We start from the raw sequence: 21,539 nt of genomic DNA on the forward strand, positions 1-21,539 counted from the left end.
ACTTTAGTGAGATAATCTTTCTAAGACGCGTTTAGAACCAACGATTAGTAACTCTGTGATGTATCAACCACCGTGGTTTCGTTTATAGACTTTGACCTTCGAAACCTGCAATCTGCTATAATTTTGGAGTCTATTTCAACGATCCTTCAACAGCGAGAATAGCCAAACCGTCCTCTACAAAGAAATCGCGAGCCTCCGACCCGATTAGCCCATATAGGAGCCCCCAGACGGGGCTTAGCTTGGACTAGAACCGGCCTTGGCAAACTAATAATGGCCCAAGCCTGGTTGATATCTGTGTAACTTAGCCCCGGTCCTTCTAGCAAACAACCTGGCCCAGATTTGCAGACCAGTCTTGGGTTTATCTAAGCAACCAGGCCTGGTCCAGGCTTGCAAACCAAGCGAGGGACATTGTTATCACCCCACCAAGTCTGGGCAAATAGTGGCTTCTTATCTAGGGCCAGAGATCTCCCGGAACCTCCCATGAAGAAGCACGTTGAACGGAATTTCTCGCGCGCACGCCCACCCGAATGTTTATGAAGATCCAGTTGCGCCTGGGGCCGATTTGTTACTACCCACATGTTGGGCAGACATGTTTCAACTTTCCAAATGTTTTTTCCCACATGTTAGTTACAGAAAAATCGTACGGTTGGGGTCGGTTCGTCTGCAATCAACCGATTGTCAATCTGTGATTAAGGCAACAAACAGTGACAGCTGAATCATATCTAAACAAGCGACATCTAACGTTAACTTAGTATTAACTTACTTTCTTTTGATATCACCATAATTTCTCATAATTATAGTAGATTCTTGATATTCCTGTTTCATTTGGGACACGTAATTTAACGAGGTATTGAGCAAATCTTTTGCAATAGCATCGTGGGTTATATAATTTATGTAATTCTGTTTCTGTAGATATCCCTGTCCGAAATAATTTACTCCGTAAACCATCGATATTCCTGTGCTTTCTATACTTTTTAGTAAATTTTTGAATGCTAATAAATATCTAAAAATGTAAAGTATCTAAATGTCATCTCGAACGCATCGAAATAGAAAAGTAAAAGGTGTGTTTACATAAATTATAAAAGTGCTTAGTATTGAGTTAGTGAATAATTTAGTGTTTAGTGCATAGTTTAATGTATAGTGCATGAATAAATTAAGTGAATAAGGAAAACCTTGTGTATAAATATAAAATTGGCTTAAAATAAATTTTGAAGATTGACTTTGTAAAATGACAAGACAAATATTACCTCCATACTCCACTGTTGTCATTTTCTTTAATTTGCTGTGTTAAATGTTCAAGAAGGGCTGCATTAAGCGACGTATACCAACTAACAACATCTTTTATTGAACTATCTTCGGAATTCAAAATGTTTTCTCTGTAAATTAAATTATTACGATAAAGCCTAAGATAAGACAATTACTGTTTCGTAATTAAATATCTTTTTAGCTAAATTTCCGATTCCTGTCTATTTATATCTCCGGTATGAACCATAGATTTAATATTAAATATAGAGGGAGCTTGTTCTAGTAGGTCCGAACTACTGATAGACAATATTTTCTATCTCTGACAACTCTATTGTGATTGAATAGTCATGGGAACGACAAATGACGGCAATAACAAAACTGATGCTCTTTCTCTCTCTTCCAATAGTAGTTTCGTTTACATTTCGCTCTTTCTATCTATGGGGAAGTGTTTGGCGCGTAATTCAAATATAACACAAAATGAACACGAAGCAGTAGCTTTGTTATATAAATTAGTAACAACAAGAATAACAGAATACAATCTATTTCATTTACACTTCAATTAATACTAAAAATCACCTGAAATGTGTTAGATTCCTTTGAAAACTTTCTTTGTCCATGTAAGGTATTGTATGCCCTTCGAATGTTAGAGACACTGGTGGCCAGCTACTCATATTTCTTAGAGCATCATCCGTTAATTCGAAACGTTTCGATAGATTTGTTCTAAAATATCAAAAAAAAAACGTGTGATATGTTAGTCTACTGTAATTTAGAGTATTTAGACTACTAATTATAATATAATAATATAAACCTAACCTAACATAACCTAAATCACGTTGCGTAAACTACTAATGAAGTTAACCTATTCTAGTAGCATAGAATAATAATTGTTTGTCAAGGAAATACTGAAAAACAACCCTTATTGGGTGAAAAAATAATAATTATGAATACGACTATGTTTAGAATGATATTTATTTAACAGGAATGGACTGCGTGAGTTTTTTGGGATTATTTCAAAGCACCGTCTTGTTTAAATAATAAAGGAAAGATGGCGTCCCACACCGTCAATTTAGTTTGACGAAAATAAAATTTGAATTTCTAGTAACATCGCTACTAAAAATGGCGGAGAGATGGCGTCCTACACATTAAAAAGTCGTTACGTCTTGTCACTTGACAACAGCTTCTTTGTGTATTTCATCCTAAAATTTTCGATTCAATGAGTATTACGAAAAAAAATATGAATTTCTAGTGGCATTGCTATTAAAAATGGCGTTTCCGCGGAGCTCACTACCATGTTATTCAAGTCTATAGATACGTTTTTTTGCACCTCCGACTGCAGGTTAAAATTCTGTAGGAGCTGTTATAGGGATATAAAAACATATTTGATGATTTAGAAAAAGGCTTTGACATAGTTACAACAATATAATTATAAATAAAAAAGAGAGGGGAATGTCTATATGACAAATAATCATTTTTAATGGTTTTAAATTTTATTTTTTCACAAATTTCCGACAAATTTTTCCACTTACCGCAATAATGAACCATTTGTGTATACGTAAAAAGCAACTTCAGAACGTTCCAATTGTAATCTCGTCACCACTTTTCCTAATTCAGTTGCTATAGTAACCTGAAGAAATACAGAAAGAACTTGAGTCAATATTGTATAACCACTTTATTTCATTGAGCCATAAGCTAATACATATTGTAATATATATATGGGAAAGTTAGCGATGAGCGAGACTGGTATTGGTCTTGCGGTCTGGATCTTCGTCTTACAAAAAATGCAAGACCAAGACTAAGACCAAGACCAAGACCAAGGCCAAGACCAAGACCAAGACCAAGACCAAGACCAAGACCAAGACCAAGGCCAAGACCAAGACCAAGACCAAGACCAAGACCAAGACCAAGACCAAGACCAAGACCAAGACCAAGGCCAAGACCAAGACCAAGACCAAGACCAAGACCAAGACCAAGACCAAGACCAAGACCAAGACCAAGGCCAAGACCAAGACCAAGACCAAGACCAAGACCAAGACCAAGACCAAGACCAAGACCAAGACCAAGACCAAGACCAAGACCAAGACCAAGACCAAGACCAAGACCAAGACCAAGACCAAGACCAAGACCAAGACCAAGACCAAGACCAAGACCAAGACCAAGACCAAGACCAAGACCAAGACCAAGACCAAGACCAAGACCAAGACCAAGACCAAGACCAAGACCAAGACCAAGACCAAGACCAAGACCAAGACCAAGACCAAGACCAAGGCCAAGACCAAGACCAAGACCAAGACCAAGACCAAGACCAAGACCAAGACCAAGATCAAGACCAAGACCAAGGCCAAGACCAAGACCAAGACCGTTGTTGTTTCTATATTAGGTCAAAAACTTTTCAAACAACCTTCGTAGTATTAACAAACAACTGTTTCTTTAAATTACGATTGAAATTGTATGTTTATTTTCTATTTAAAAAATTGAAAACGATGAAATATGGATTAATTAAATCGTTGATTGAGAAATCTCAACAAGGACACTTCCATAAGGAATGGGACGGTTTATTTTCATTAACCCCACATCTTGGAAAAAACAACAATGGTCAAATTGAGTCCAGTTAATATTAGTTCAATATTTTGAGATTTTGTATTGCTCCGCTTTAATTTAACGGACCCGTTTCTAATGTTGAGCTTATAATATTTACTATTATGTCATTTGACGTTGAAAGACCTTTACGGAAAAGTCCTTGGAAAGTTAGTACTCATAATTTCCAATTATTTCTTCACTGATGATAAGTTCAATTCGCTCGTAAATTTCACACGAAAAAATCAAGTGTGCATTTGGCAACATTGGAACGTCTAACACACAACTTCTTGATTGGAAATGTTTTTATAGATACGAGGATGGTCCCAGAAGTACCTGGCCCCACAAAGAAAACACAAAATATAGTTTAGCTCCATACACCTTTACGAGCGATTTTTAATAAGTTCGGTATCTTTTTTATAATAAGAATCGTCAAGCACCTCAAAATATCCAGTAACTTCCGACATCATCTCTTCATTGTTGGAAAATCTTTGACTAGCGATCCATTATTTCAAGTCTGGGAATAGAAAATAATGCGATAGGACTAAATCTGGCGAATTGGGTGCATGACGTAGCAATTCAAACTTTAATTCATTAATTTTGGCCGTTGCAATAATGGATGTGTGAGATGATGAAAGAACACTTTCATTTTAGCCAAATGCGGCTATTTTTGCTTGATTTCTTCGCTCAAACGTTGCATAATACTCTCCGTGGATAGTTTTTTCCTTTTCAATATATTCAATGAAAATTATCCCACGCGCATCCCAAAAAACCGATGCCATGATCTTGCCTGCAGATGGAACGGTCTTTGTCTTCTTTGGAACCGGCTCTTTTTGTTCTTTTTATCGAGTTAGAGGTGATGGATCAAAAATTTTGTTTCATTTCTGCGAAACATTGCCAAAAACTCGATGGAAACATCTTCGGGACGCTGTTTTTGTTTCATTCGACACCCATATCGCGCACATAGCATTCTCATGTCCAAATTTTTAGTTAATACCGCATTTTCAAAAATGCCTACTATGTCTGCTAGCTCGCACACTCATCCACTACCGGTTTGTGGATTTTGTGGAGTCGTCTTCTCATTTGGTTGACCACTGCAATTTTTTCCATGTTGATGTTTGCTAAACAAATACCAACCAACGCTGCATCCTCAAATTTTGAACATACGCTGTATAGATTATGTACCTTCTAATACCGGTGATATTTTTCAAGCAACTACCGCCATCTCTAGGTCAGGCGAGGTACTTCTGGGACCTCGTGAACGTCTAGTTACCTACACCGAAGGTGATGGCCAATATAAGATTATAAAAACAAGAAATGTGTAATTTATAACTATAAATAGTTTATGAAAAAATAAAAACAAATAAGTATTATTCGATGATACCCCGTATAATTGTTGAAAAGGTGCGAACGACAATGTAACGTAGTGGATATTTGCACAAGGCGTGTCACCCCTAATTCACTATTATTGGTGCCCTTACAAAAGTCGGTTTGGATAATTTATTCTTTGTAATTAAGTTGACTTGTCTCTACTAAAATATATTGTTCGATTATACGGCTTCCCAAACAATTACAATAAAGGCAAATAGAATAATATTGTCTCTTCTAAGTAATATAAATTTATACGTTGGACGCGATCTTCAATTTCATAAGGTTTCTCAACAACTGAAAAGTCGAAATCAATCTGGAGTTTTAGAGGTTATTTAATGATATCGAGATACGTTGTCGATCGAGAAAGAAACAAATCTGCTGTAATTGCTCCAGGAACTTATTGGTGTTGTTGATCAATTCCTCTACGTCTGTTTACTTCGAATCTCCGCGCTTCTCTTCGTTCTAATCGTCTCTGTTGATTCCGTTCATCACCTGCCTCTTATATCTTGCACGACTCTACATTTGATTGTTCGACGACTCAACTTGGTCCCTTTAGGTCTTGCTGGAATTGTTAAGATACTTATTCGTGAAAAACAGTGACTCAATATTGGTTTGTTTATTAATTAACTTACTTTTCACAATAATAAAACTATAACTAAATAAAAAATTATTTTCAAAAAATGTTAAGTACAATATGTACAGGTACGATAATGGACATTGTTAGCGGGAGGTGTTTATTCACATGAAAGTAAAAAATGTCTTTTCAGTTATAAATAAATTGTGAATAAATAATTATTGCACTGGAATTTAATGATTATATTACAATAAAATGATACGTATAATTATAAAATGAAAAAATTGCGATGGAAAAATAGGGGTTGATCGTAGTAGGGTGAAAAATTGAGAATAATGTGAATTGTTTCATTCTAAGTTATGACAAAATAAAAATAAAAATTTTATCTAAAAAATAAATTAAAAAATTTAGGGGTGGACTAGCCTTAACGTTTAGGGGGATGAAAAATAGATGTTGTTCGACTCCCAGACCTACCCGATATGCACACAAAATTTCGTGAGAATCGGTTAAGCCGTTTCGACACCAGAATTTTATATATTAGATTTAATTATTTTAAGAAATATTAATTTTCAATGATAATAATATTTGTAGGGGTGGAAATATCAAAAAATGTATTAGAAGAATCGGAAGATTATGATAAAATTCTCATGTTTCACTGTTATTTTGAATAATCCCCAGTCGTTATCATAAAATTTGAATTAATTACAATTTATGACAATTTTTTCAGAACGTCTCTATATGACACGTAAAACTATCTAAAAATCTACATATACCTTTAACCATAAATTTTATCGAGTACCTTTGTAAAATCAATTGAAATATTCAGTTTTGCTATCCTTAGATTGTACAGGTTGTCCCTGTAAAAGTTAGGAATTGTTAACCATTGGGCAAGAGCCGCCCCTGGCCTTCAGATACTGATGTAGTTATTTTTTCCGTCAAACACACTAAATGAACATACGTAATCATCCATTTTATATCATTATGTTTGTGAATTTATAATTTAGAAAATATATTCGAATATAAGAAACTTTGAAGGCCTATAACTCAGAAACGAAGGGTGGTATGAGAATTTTTTTTATGTCACAGCATTATTTTCACGTCATCTACTGATTCCCTGCATAAACCAAAAAACTTGCCATTGACTAAAGTGATTTTTTTTGTGCTCTAATTATTTTTAAAATTTTTATATGGATTTACGAAAAGGGGGCACAAAATGTGTTTGTATCCTGAATCTTGGAACTGTTAGAAGCTTATCTTTGTTTTCAGATGACTCAATAGATGTTAGTTGAACTGCAAATATTAAATACACGTCGTCAAATATGAAAAAAAAAACTAGTTATTATGGGATTATAAAAATTATCTTCATAAAGCTAATTTTAACTTCAACTATTTTTTTTATGTAACGCCTATGTGTTGATCGTGTCAATTATTATCAAAATGTAAATGTTTATTTATATTTTATGTATTCAACATTAATAGTAGCTGAAATAAACGAAGAAAAAACAAACTTACTTGTGAAAAGTGATTCATTTCTAGTAAGTTACCAAATTTCGTTTATAATCTAATTATTAATTTTTTTAACGCTTAAGTTATTATTCTAATTGATTCTAATTGACACAAAACAAAAAATCTACTCAAAAGTATTATGGAATTGATGAAAATTTCAAAAAAATTTTGATTTATCTATGTGATAATCAATTTTGAAAACGATAAAGAAAATCGATGTTTGACCTATATATTACCTACACTAATTTTGAATTTATTTATGTATATATATAAAAAATCGATTTATCCTGATTTTCTTAGATGTAGGTCATAAAATAATCCTTTTCCAGTTTCTCCGATTATAGTATTGGTGTGGGTAGAAAGCGAAGGTTAAGACAACGGTTTATATTTACCAATTGATCAATCAATTGGATTGTGTTCAAGAAATAGTTTTTTCCATTTCTATTGTTCTGTTTTCTGATTTCCAAAATAAAAATTTCAGTAAATATCCTTTCAATAAAAAAAGCATCAACGAAAACTTAATTATTACATAACATAACCTCAATGTTTTACATTTTAAAAAAGCAAAACCTAAGAGTTTCTGAGTAGCGACACATCGTTGCTTTTCTTTCTTCTTGCTAGGGGCTGTTTTATGTCTTTATGCATTTAAATTGAAGATAATAAAAGTTAGTTTATGTTTAGAAACCGAAACGTGGGTTTTACTGTTATTACAGGTTATGGGCTCAGGCTCGCGAAGCTCGAAGCGAATCGGAAAGTGTTCGGTTGAAAAAAATTTTGGTGATTGAGCGTTTGCTGTGAAAATAGTGAAGTTTGAAGCAGATTGTTGTCAAATTTATAATAAATTGAATATTCTAGAGCCTGAAAGATGTTTAATTGTACAAAATGCAGAGAGAGCACTGGTGATTTGGATTTGGACCCAGTGACTATCTAAAACAAAACATTTTCCTTTGAAAATTAATAAAACTTTCCGTTACGAATAGATCTTCTAAAACCAAATACACTAGAGGTCAAAAATAACGCACCACCCCGATTTCTGAAAACATTTTTTTGTTTAATAAATTTAAATTAATATTGTTATTGTTTAACTTCTTTTCAATCAATTTGACGCAACAAATAAATCGCTAATAGTGTGTATTTGTTGTTAACAATCTCCTGGACATGCTTTCAATTTTGAGGAGATGGATTTCGACGACGAATGCGGCGTTTTAAAATGTCCCAGACATGCTCGATGGGATTCATATCAGGACTTCTTGGTGGCCAATCCAGGGTATGAATTCCTACTTCGTTTAGGTAATTCAGAACATCTGCCGCAACGTGTGGTCCAGCATTATCATCCATTAAACGAAAATTATCACCAATAAATAGCCCAAACGGAACGACGTGATTTTCAAGAAAGTCAGTTATGTATATTGCTGCGTTAAGGGCGGGTCTAGGAAGAGACACTAATTCTGTGAGGTCATCAATACAATCTGGACCATCTGGACCTCTTAGACTGATTATTGTCTCATCAGTAAATAAAATTTGGCACCAATCTTCTGAATTCTGCCTTGCAAATCTTAGTCTAGCAACACGATGCTGCCTGGTTAGCAAAAGTGCCAGCTGTGTAGACCAGCATTCTGAAGGTGTCGTCATATTGATCTATCAGAGATATTTACAATTTGGACTGCTGAGCTTGACCCTTGTCATTGACCGATTTCTTAATGAGTTTAATTGCAAAAAACGGTCATCTCGAGGAGTTAAAACTGAAAAACGTCCTTGTCCAGGCCTCCTAGAATGTGAACCGTTCCTCCTTTGTATCAATCTGCCAATGGTTGTGTGATGTAAGCCAAACAGATTTGCTACTTCACGATAACTTTGTCCCTGTCCAGCTTCCAATTTAGGAAAAAACAAGAAGTTTTAGTTCGTGATTTATTCGTTATCGAATTCAATTAGAAAGAAGAAACGTTTCAAAAACCACTTTTTAATAACGTCTACAAAGTTTAACTCGTTTAATATCCTAATAAACAAATAGAATCGTGGAAATCTTCTGGAGAGTTAATCTTATTTGTTTCGGCTCCCTTGTAATCTAAGTTTTATATTTTCAGATTAACAAATTAACATTTGGTATCAACTTACCTGATTATTGATTTCCATGACTTCGTTTCTCGCGACCATCATATCATGTAAAAGAATTGACGTTTGAATTATTAAAGCTAAGATCGGGATGAAGGGCAGTACTAACATTTGTAAAAGATGTAGTTTCCTGCCTCTTCCGTCAGCGGGGTTAATACTTTTAGCACAGCAGTATCCTCGAGGAGCTTGTGAAACATCTTCGGAACTAAGGGATCGCAATGAAGCGTCGTCTCCTTCTTGTATGTTGTTCTGAATCGGTTTCGGATTCGGGATCGCCATATCTGGAATAATAAAGTATCTCTAAATAGACAGAAGCGAAAATTTTTTGCCACAATAAGATCTGTAATGATCTCAATATTATTGTTATTGGAAAACTTTCTGAATTTTATGTTTACTACAATTTACATTTTGTTTACGTTGCAAGCCTTTGCTCGTTATTGTAAATTATCCACATACTTTATTAGATGTACTTAAATAAGAAACTTCCATGGAAATCGACCAGTTTCATTCGTTTTCCGAAAGTATTCATACCTCTGGAGATATTCTAATAGAATTATTCATGAAGGAGTGAAAATAGCCAAATCTTCTTATATATTGAAAAAATTGATGATTTCTATTCCGACTCTGTTCAGGCGTTCTACCCAACCGATTTGCTTAATTTTTTTTTTCAATGAAAGGTATTGCTGCACAGATCAGCCATCAACCATCGGATTTCATCTAATTTTCACTATTCTCCAGTTATACTCAAACGCGATTTCCCCCTGTACATTACAGTTTTTCACATACACACGTTCTATCCTCAATATCTCAGGTTCTATTCAAGATAGAAACTTCGTTTTGGTGTGAGAACACTCGCTGGAACACCTTCTTTCTTTTGAGTTTTTGAACACTTAAATCGGTTGAGTTGGAGAGGAGCTAGGCGCGGACATTCAATGTGGAGTTATGGATTTTTCTAGGTTTTTGGCAATTTTTCTTCATTCAAAGATCTATATCTCAGGTTCTAATATAGCTACAGAGTTCGTTTTAATTTAAGAACACTCGCCAAAACACCACCTTTCTTTTGAGTTTTTGAACACTTAAATCTTTTGGGTTTAACTTTCTCAAAAATTGAATTTCTTAAATTAAATTTGGTCATAAATTTAACTAAATTAATAAAAAAATAGTTTAAATTCAATTTAGTTCGGAATTAACATTTTCGTGTTTATATTTCTATTAAGACAAAATTTTCAAATTTAATTTTATCGAAATTGCACATTTTTGGGTTGATTTTTTCAAAATTTTGCGTTTTAAGATTAAATTTGGTAGAAAATGGGGTTTACAGATGTCTACAAGTTAAGAAATTGGATTTTCTGAATTTATTTTACAAAAAAATTGATTTTCATAAGTTTATATTACTTTTTTTGGGCTTAAGTTTCTCAAAAATTGACTTTTTTAAATTAAATTTGGTCATAAATTTGACTAAATCAATAAAAAAATATTAATAGTTCAATTTAGTTAGGAATTGGCATTTTCCTGTTCATATTTCTATCAAGACAAAATTTTCAAATTTAATTTTACCAAAATTGCACATTTTTCGGTTGATTTTTTCAAAATTTTGAACACTTAAATCGGTTGAGTTGGAGAGGAGCTAGGCGCGGACATTCAATGTGGAGTTATGGATTTTTCTAGGTTTTTGGCAATTTTTCTTCATTCAAAGATCTATATCTCAGGTTCTAATATAGCTACAGAGTTCGTTTTGGATTAAGAACACTTGCCAAAACACCCCCTTTCTTTTGAGTTTTTGAACACTTAAATCGGTTGAGTTGGAGAGGAGCTAGGCGCGGACATTCAATGTGGAGTTATGGATTTTTCTAGGTTTTTGGCAATTTTTCTTCATTCAAAGATCTATATCTCAGGTTCTAATATAGCTACAGAGTTCGTTTTAATTTAAGAACACTCGCCAAAACACCACCTTTCTTTTGAGTTTTTGAACACTTAAATCGGTTGAGTTGGAGAGGAGCTAGGCGCGGACATTCAATGTGGAGTTATGGATTTTTGTAGGTTTTTGGAAATTTTTCTACTTTCAAAGATCTATATCTCAGGTTCTAATATAGCTACAGAGTACGTTTTAATTTAAGAACACTTGCCAAAACACCCCCTTTCTTTTGAGTTTTTGAACACTTAAATCGGTTGAGTTGGAGAGGAGCTAGGCGCGGACATTCAATGTGGAGTTATGGATTTTTGTAGGTTTTTGGAAATTTTTCTACTTTCAAAGATCTATATCTCAGGTTCTAATATAGCTACAGAGTACGTTTTGGTTTAAGAACACTCGTTGAAACACCTTCTTTCTTTTGAGTTTTTGAACACTTTAATCGGTTGAGTTGGAGAGGAGCTAGGCGCGGACATTCAATGTGGAGTTATGGATTTTTGTAGGTTTTTCATAATTTTTCTACATTCAAAGATCTATATCTCAGGTTCTAATATAGCTACAGAGTTCGTTTTAATTTAAGAACACTCGCCAAAACACCACCTTTCTTTTGAGTTTTTGAACACTTAAATCTTTTGGGTTTAACTTTCTCAAAAATTGAATTTCTTAAATTAAATTTGGTCATAAATTTAACTAAATTAATAAAAAAATAGTTTAAATTCAATTTAGTTCGGAATTAACATTTTCGTGTTTATATTTCTATTAAGACAAAATTTTCAAATTTAATTTTATCGAAATTGCACATTTTTGGGTTGATTTTTTCAAAATTTTGCGTTTTAAGATTAAATTTGGTAGAAAATGGGGTTTACAGATGTCTACAAGTTAAGAAATTGGATTTTCTGAATTTATTTTACAAAAAAATTGATTTTCATAAGTTTATATTACTTTTTTTGGGCTTAAGTTTCTCAAAAATTGACTTTTTTAAATTAAATTTGGTCATAAATTTGACTAAATCAATAAAAAAATATTAATAGTTCAATTTAGTTAGGAATTGGCATTTTCCTGTTCATATTTCTATCAAGACAAAATTTTCAAATTTAATTTTACCAAAATTGCACATTTTTCGGTTGATTTTTTCAAAATTTTGAACACTTAAATCGGTTGAGTTGGAGAGGAGCTAGGCGCGGACATTCAATGTGGAGTTATGGATTTTTCTAGGTTTTTGGCAATTTTTCTTCATTCAAAGATCTATATCTCAGGTTCTAATATAGCTACAGAGTTCGTTTTGGATTAAGAACACTTGCCAAAACACCCCCTTTCTTTTGAGTTTTTGAACACTTAAATCGGTTGAGTTGGAGAGGAGCTAGGCGCGGACATTCAATGTGGAGTTATGGATTTTTCTAGGTTTTTGGCAATTTTTCTTCATTCAAAGATCTATATCTCAGGTTCTAATATAGCTACAGAGTTCGTTTTAATTTAAGAACACTCGCCAAAACACCACCTTTCTTTTGAGTTTTTGAACACTTAAATCGGTTGAGTTGGAGAGGAGCTAGGCGCGGACATTCAATGTGGAGTTATGGATTTTTGTAGGTTTTTGGAAATTTTTCTACTTTCAAAGATCTATATCTCAGGTTCTAATATAGCTACAGAGTACGTTTTAATTTAAGAACACTTGCCAAAACACCCCCTTTCTTTTGAGTTTTTGAACACTTAAATCGGTTGAGTTGGAGAGGAGCTAGGCGCGGACATTCAATGTGGAGTTATGGATTTTTGTAGGTTTTTGGAAATTTTTCTACTTTCAAAGATCTATATCTCAGGTTCTAATATAGCTACAGAGTACGTTTTGGTTTAAGAACACTCGTTGAAACACCTTCTTTCTTTTGAGTTTTTGAACACTTAAATCGGTTGAGTTGGAGAGGAGCTAGGCGCGGACATTCAATGTGGAGTTATGGATTTTTGTAGGTTTTTCATAATTTTTCTACATTCAAAGATCTATATCTCAGGTTCTAATATAGCTACAGAGTTCGTTTTGGATTAAGAACACTTGCCAAAACACCCCCTTTCTTTTGAGTTTTTGAAAACTTAAATCGGTTGAGTTGGAGAGGAGCTAGGCGCGGACATTCAATGTGGAGTTATGGATTTTTGTAGGTTTTTGGAAATTTTTCTACTTTCAAAGATCTATATCTCAGGTTCTAATATAGCTACAGAGTACGTTTTGGTTCAAGAACACTCGCTGAAACACCTTCTTTCTTTTGAGTTTTTGAAAACTTAAATCGGTTGAGTTGGAGAGGAGCTAGGCGCGGACATTCAATGTGGAGTTATGGATTTTTGTAGGTTTTTGGAAATTTTTCTACTTTCAAAGATCTATATCTCAGGTTCTAATATAGCTACAGAGTACGTTTTGGTTCAAGAACACTCGCTGAAACACCTTCTTTCTTTTGAGTTTTTGAACACTTAAATCGGTTGAGTTGGAGAGGAGCTAGGCGCGGACATTCAATGTGTAGGATTTTCATAATTTTTCTACATTCAAAGATCTATATCTCAGGTTCTAATATAGCTACAGACTTCGTTCTTTTCTATTTTAATGATTTCTGATACTTATTTATTGGATTCGATGGGAGCGAAGCCGAAGGTAAAAGCTAGTTTTACTTAACAAAATCTTATTTCAATACAAGCAGTTAAAAAATAGTCACGTAAACAATGTCTTTATTAAGCCCTAACACGTACCACTTTTCAATAGCTGAATCATCCCTGTTTATATTAGCAGGTAGGTAGATTTATAAAGGGACGGTTAAAAACGGTAAATTTTATGACTTGAACTGTACTATTCATAATAATAAAATTAAAAATTAGTATTCTGTTGTCGAATCAAACGCGCCGCCAATTGCAAAACTTCTCCTGACAAATTTTGATATATTTGTGGAGAATTTATGGTAAAATCGCAAGCCAGGGCATTTTCTGAAAATGTTAAAAGTCCATTTCAAATATTTTGGTAGTTTAATTGGAGACCAAGACAAGCAGCGGGCTCCCCACGCGTGCTGTGTTAGTTGTAGCGAGTCATTGGTGCAGTGGATGAATGGGAAGAAAAAAAAATATGCCTTTTGCAATTCCAATGGTATGGCAGGAACCTACCAACCATTTTGACCACTGCTATTTTTGTCCAACAAAAACTGAAGGTTATTCTAAGAAAGGAAAGTACAAGATCGAGTTTCCAAATTTGCTATACGACCTGTTCCCAATAACGAAGATTTACCAGTACCGATTGGGCCTTTAGATCAGCAAAATATTGTTTTAGAAGATACTGGAGACAACCTATCATCAAGAAGCTCCGAAGAACAATGCATCGACCCTATTTGATTGCTCAAAGTGAGTTGAATGATTTAGCACGTCATTTGGGGTTATCAGAGCAACAGTTTTGCTTCCCGTCTTTTGCATTCTACAGTATGGAAAATTCGTTGAGTGGGTGTACGGGTATTGATGGTCTAATGAAGGAACTTCACATTAAACTTGGATTGATGGAAAACGTTGTAAACACTATGGATAAAGAAGGTGATGGATTCAAATACCTCAGAGAAGGCTTTCGGCTACAAATAAGAAAATTGCTGGACGATGACAATTTTGCAAAAAAGCTCACCAGACAGGTATTTAGAGCATGGAAGGCATTTGTTAGTGTAGTGAGGGGATTTTTGGTCAACAATATGGATCCAAATTACCAACAGTTACTTGATGAACCTCTAGAAGCCTACGAATCCTTTGGGGCTCGAATATCATTGAAAATTCATTCCCATCTGACATTTTTTCCCGAAAATTTGGGATGGTTAGGTTAGGTTATGGTTTTGGTTTTCAAAAATATTCAAAAATAGAAAGTGAAACACCTCATAAAAGGAAAAAGTAGAAATAATCGATATTTAAAGTTATTAGATTAGTTTATTAGATGTAAACTGTATATATTGTCAATACATGCGATTCAAAAAACGTGAAATTATTTTTTTAATAAATCTGGTTCTATAAACATCAAAATCTCACGTGTTACGATAATTTTTTTCATATTTTCGTATTTCTAAAGGTCCATTTTATCACAATATGCTAATCATTCTTGTGTTACTACAAAAAAAGATAGTAGTAGGAAAAATATTGTATGCAATTCGTATGTAAAGGTCTTTTATTGACTCATGTGTTCAACAATAGTCATATTCGTCGAAAAAAAGGCTATTTTACACACTTGTTACATGAATAACTAATCTTCGAACGCTTGCAGCTTCAAATCATTTCACAGGTAGATGTTATGGTGAATATCTGATGTACTTTTTTGTAATGTTACGAACTCGTCCACTAATATAGACCGCGAAGCCGGTTTTTGTTGGATTATGTTAATAGAATCTAAAATTTGGTGGACGCACCGGGTACAAAATCCAAATCACAAAGCGACAAGTCTTTGTATTGTTTTTATAAGATGTTTGTAGTTTGTACAAAAGCTTCGTATCAACATAATGCATTATGATTGAATTTTGACGTGACTTTGATTATTATTTATCAATATTCTATTAGTTTCCTTAGATTATGTGATAGTTATAAATAAATTATAGTATTTAACCTACAGTAGATATTTATTGATGAACTACAGACGTTTTTGTACGTAAAAACCTTGTTATTCAATAGCACCTTGTGTATGATTTTCAAATTACTTCAAAACCATTTCATCTCTTTGTTTGTGACTGGCTCACGAAGATAATAATAATAACGTGATAAAATATCATATTTGTATCTAGTATATATCCATATTTTGACATCCTGAAAATTATAATTTCAAATCTATTTCGTGATAATCCCGTTAGAAACATGAGAATCCTTTTATTTCTGTCTTGATTATAATGTCTTATTTGAAACGCGCGTGAGAATATGAAAATGCTCATTTTGAAACGAGGACTTTCGTATTTCGTCAATTGGAAAATAGAATACACTCGTGAGCAAAAACATCGACCCAAGCGGTCAAAACAAAGCTTTACAATGATTGTACAGAAGAAATCTTTCAAATTTCTTAACCAGAACTTTTCTTTTGAGTTAATTTCGTAGAAGCTCGCGCTGGCCAAACTATAGTGGCGGACGGGCATTGTCCTGCATACATTTGAACATTTTTTTTCGCGGATTTTACGTTTTTTTTTTTATATTCGTTTTGTTTTGTGATAAAATTTATTATATTAGACGAAACGAGGGGAATTTTTCCAGTGAAAAATATTTTTCTATTGTGCATCAACACTATCAAAAGAGATTAACGATGTCATTTATCAATTCTTACCTATTAGCATATTTAATTAATACAATTTCCTATAACTGTGGTAAATTTGATCCGAGAAATTTTTCCAATGAATATGTAGGTGACGGTTAGTGAGGCGTGATATTACAGATAAACCAATAAATAACCTGTCAGTGGCGCGATATATTAACTGAATAAAATAAAAGGCTTTCGTTGGGCTTAAAATCCCGCTTTTTCATTTGGTCTTCACGTAAACTGAATTGTCGGAAAAAGAGAAATATCAGAATAAGGATAAAAAGTTGTTTTAGCTATAAATCATGTCATGTAATAATCCCAGGATTGGGGGTTTTTTAGATGTTAGTTGAAGGATTAATCTTACAATAGGACATTGAAATGAGGTAATTAGCCTCCGAGGTTTTTGTTTTTTATCTTCCCAATTATCTTTTTCCAGTATTTACTTCCTACTTCTTTGATATTCGTTTCATTTAAATTATTTTGTACTTTTTTTTAAATCTTCCTTATTTGTTTCAATATTTTTATAGTTACGTAAATAAATAATAGTACAAACTGATACTATTCAGATAATCAAAATTTAGATAAATAAAATGGCCCTGTATATATTTTTGTGAGATTCGTAATAAGCTTTGAGATAAGCGTATAGATTCAAGTAATCAAAAGCAAATTGACTTTTTTAAGTTTATTTAATCGTAAATGAGTTTTTAGAGTTCAAATTCTTCAAAAAGTATAAATTGGGCAAAAATGCGCGGGTCAATTTTCTCAAAATTTGGTTAAAAATTGGCCGAAGAAAAAGAAGAATGATTTTTCTAAGCTTATTTTTGTCAAAAATGCACTTTTTTGTTTAATTTTCCTTAAAATCGCCATTTTTAAGTTTAGTTTGGTTGAAAATAGGGTGTAATGAGAAAAAATTGGTTTTCATAGGTTTAATTTAGTTTTTTTGGGTTTAACTTTCTCAAAAATTGAATTTCTTAAATTAAATTTGGTCATAAATTTAACTAAATTAATAAAAAAATAGTTTAAATTCAATTTAGTTCGGAATTAACATTTTCGTGTTTATATTTCTATTAAGACAAAATTTTCAAATTTAATTTTATCGAAATTGCACATTTTTGGGTTGATTTTTTCAAAATTTTGCGTTTTAAGATTAAATTTGGTAGAAAATGGGGTTTACAGATGTCTACAAGTTAAGAAATTGGATTTTCTGAATTTATTTTACAAAAAAATTGATTTTCATAAGTTTATATTACTTTTTTTGGGCTTAAGTTTCTCAAAAATTGACTTTTTTAAATTAAATTTGGTCATAAATTTGACTAAATCAATAAAAAAATATTAATAGTTCAATTTAGTTAGGAATTGGCATTTTCCTGTTCATATTTCTATCAAGACAAAATTTTCAAATTTAATTTTACCAAAATTGCACATTTTTCGGTTGATTTTTTCAAAATTTTGCGTTTTAAGATTAAATTTGGTAGAAAATGGGGTTTACAGAGATCTACAAGTTGAAAAATTGGATTTTCTGAATTTATTTTACAAAAAAATTGATTTTTCGAAATTAATTTGTTTCTAAATTGGATTTATATCTTAACAACGTCCAAAATTGGTTTTCATAGTTTTAATTTGGTTTTTTTGAGCTTATCTTTCTCAAAAATTAACTTTTTTAAATTAAATTTGGTCATAAATTTGACTAAATCAATAAAAAAATATTAATAGTTCAATTTAGTTAGGAATTGGCATTTTCCTGTTCATATTTCTATCAAGACAAAATTTTCAAATTTAATTTTACCAAAATTGCACATTTTTCGGTTGATTTTTTCAAAATTTTGCGTTTTAAGATTAAATTTGGTAGAAAATGGGGTTTACAGAGATCTACAAGTTGAAAAATTGGATTTTCTGAATTTATTTTACAAAAAAATTGATTTTTCGAAATTAATTTGTTTCTAAATTGGATTTATATCTTAACAACGTCCAAAATTGGTTTTCATAGTTTTAATTTGGTTTTTTTGAGCTTATCTTTCTCAAAAATTAACTTTTTTAAATTAAATTTGGTCATAAATTTGACTAAATCAATAAAAAAATATTCCTAGTTCAATTTAGTTAGGAATTAACATTATCGTGTTCATATTTCTATTAAGACATTATTTTCAAATTTAATTTTACCAAAATTGCACATTTTTGGGTTGATTTTTTCAAAATTTTGCGTTTTAAGGTTAAATTTGGTAGAAAATGGGGTTTACAGAGATCTAGAGTTGAAAAATTGGATTTTCTGAATTTATTTCACAAAAAAATTGATTTTTCGAAATTAAGTTGCTTCTAAATTGGATTTATATCTTAACAACGACCAAAATTGGCCATATTTATATCAAAAAATGTTTTTTTGAATTGTGATAAGGTCAAAAATCGGCTTTTATAAAATTCAACTTTATCGATAATTTAATTTTCATCCTTAAATTTTATTTGTTCAAGTATCAATTTAGTTTAATCGAAAAGTGACGATTCAAAGTTCATTTTATTCATAAATGCCCTTGTTAGAGTTCATCAAGCTTAATTTGGCCAAAAATTTGGTTTTTGAGGTCTAATTTTGTCAAAAACAGAATTTTACAACTTTAGTCAGATCAAGTCTTTTTTCTCGGTTCCATTTTGTCAAAAATTGTCCTTTTATGATTCATTTTGTCAAAAGTTGGCTTGATTCAGTGTCATACAATGAAGAATTGACTTTTCCATATTCAGCTAAGTCAAAAATTTGCTTTTACAAATTTGATTAAATCAAAAATTGCCATTTTCGAGTTTAATGTGATGAATTGGCATTTCTAGCATTAATTTTCTCCGAAGTTTGCTTTTTTAAGTGTAATTTAATTAAGAATAGGCTTGTTTTGAATTGAATCAAGTCAAAATATAATTTTTTACATTTGATTAGTTTAAAAATTAGCTTTTTTGTTTATTTTTATCGCAAATTGGCTTCTCCAAGTTTAATACGCTTAATAAATTACAATTTTTTGTTTAATTTTAAAAATTTCCTCTTTTGATTCACTTTTCAGAATGATTTTGTTGAAAAAGTGATATTTACAAATATCGCATCAGTTTTTTGTAGATTAATTTAAAGTGGCATTCGAATATGTCACAAATTAGCTTTTTCAAGTACAATTTGATTTTTCAAATATAATATACTGAAAATTGGGAGTTTAATTTGAAATTTGGCGTTCCAAGCGTGAATTCAGTCAAATATCCATTATGCCATGTTCAGTTTGATCAAAAAGTTAAGTCAAATATTAACTTTTCAATTTTCAATTGCACGCCCATGCTCCTTATGTCACCATATTTTCGATTTACTCAGCATCAAGAGTTAATCAACCACTTGCTATTTTAATCAAAACAACATCAGTTTTTTCCGTTTATTCGGACCTTGTTATTCTTTATTTTGGTAATTGGAGGCTTCTGTTCAATTGGTATCACCGAGATCAATAATCTTTAGTTACGAATCTTTAAAATTAAATATTAAGGATATAATATCAAGAGTCGTATTTAAAAATTGATACTTCCGGCGATAGAGCTCGTATTTTTGAAATTATATGCTTTTCCTCCATCTTGTACACGAAAATACGCAGACATCTTGACAAACCATCATCGTTTCTGGAAACATATCCATTCAACAAAAAATGTCTTCATCGGAGTACAAAATTTTGGATTTTGGAAGCATTTAAATCAAGAGATTTTCATTTAATTTTCCATAAAGTGAAAGGACACTATCCTAGTCTCTTAGAACAGCGATAGATTGATAGAATTCTTCAGATTTCTCTAGTAGAAATCAGCTGAAATTCCGTTTCAGTTCGAGTCCTTTGACTCTGAAGACTATGGTCAGAACTTAAGCTTCTTCACTTGACTTAATTCAATTACTGAATCCTTTAGGACGTCTGAATCTAGTGAGGTTGGATATGGGCTTGAATTTGGTCCGAAAACAATCGAAAAACCGACAACGATCGGAAGTTAAGCGAGGCGAAGTTGCATGAAGTTCGTCCCTACACTATCGGTTAACCTCGAACAACTCCGCGAGTAATGTAGTGGATGCTTGGGAGTAAACTAAAATAAAATGGATGGACTACTTCAGTCTGACGAACAGAATCATTAATTTGATGAAACATTTCGATAATTTGCAAACGTTGCTCTGGTGTAAATCCATAATTGAATGTCGAAACAAATTAAATCAAAATATCAGCAAAATTACATTGAAATCATCAAGATTTTCTAGAATTTTCACTACAAAGATTATAAATTTCGTATGATGAGATTAATGATCAAGTTATTTAGTATTTAGTTTTCAATATTCTTCTTTAACTTGGCAACAGCGCTAACGTGACAGTGATGTTAATTCGATGATTTTTGTTCACCCATAGACACATTTACATCAATAATATTCCTGACATGAATCAGAAATGAAAATTAGTTAATTACCCAATCCCCTGGATAATTCCAAATTACTCCACATCAATTTTCAGGGACTCTTAATTGGATTTCCGTTTAATTTCACGTTATATAAGTTTTGTATTACATCGATCTTCTAGTATGTGTAAATTATCATGTTGAACAGTCATTTTAATTCCCAGCCTCTTCTGTTTACTAAACGTAATGATCAATTACTTAGAATGGACAGTTGAAACGAAACTAGTTTACGAAATTCATTTTCGTCTGTTGCCGCGAATTTTGTAGTTGATAATATCCACTTATGATTTATTTTTTATCAAATCTACTTGTACTAAACACTAAACTGTCTGTTCACGCGGCTTAAAATTAACTAAACACTTAACTAAATACTTGTTCACTAAATTCGTGTAAACGGGCCTTTACAGGCGTATTTAACCGTGTTAAGATTAGCCTCAAAAGTTTTTTCGTCCTTGGAGGCGTTGTTTAAATAATCCAGATCCTTTTTCCTATATATATGGGGGTCTTATGTGTTTAAATACGAGGATATATTGAAAAATTCTTAG

General features: G+C 32.2%; 1 protein-coding gene across 2 annotated transcripts in view; it reads right to left on the bottom strand.

The window, feature by feature from the left end:
• LOC130899931 (receptor-type guanylate cyclase gcy-8) overlaps positions 1 to 21,539 on the bottom strand; it is a 32,282-nt gene that overhangs the window by 7,698 nt on the left and 3,045 nt on the right. For both annotated transcript variants that reach the window (XM_057810127.1, XM_057810128.1), the window contains exons 2-6: positions 9,386 to 9,663; positions 2,772 to 2,869; positions 1,822 to 1,965; positions 1,248 to 1,376; positions 764 to 1,003 (exon numbers count right to left, since the gene is read on the bottom strand). In XM_057810127.1, the coding sequence (XP_057666110.1) occupies positions 764 to 1,003; positions 1,248 to 1,376; positions 1,822 to 1,965; positions 2,772 to 2,869; positions 9,386 to 9,661 (887 nt within the window). In that variant the 5' untranslated portion in view covers positions 9,662 to 9,663. The remainder of the gene's footprint in view (positions 1 to 763; positions 1,004 to 1,247; positions 1,377 to 1,821; positions 1,966 to 2,771; positions 2,870 to 9,385; positions 9,664 to 21,539) is intronic.

Source organism: Diorhabda carinulata, chromosome 12 (assembly GCF_026250575.1).
Source record: "Diorhabda carinulata isolate Delta chromosome 12, icDioCari1.1, whole genome shotgun sequence".
Lineage (NCBI taxonomy): Eukaryota > Metazoa > Arthropoda > Insecta > Coleoptera > Chrysomelidae > Diorhabda > Diorhabda carinulata.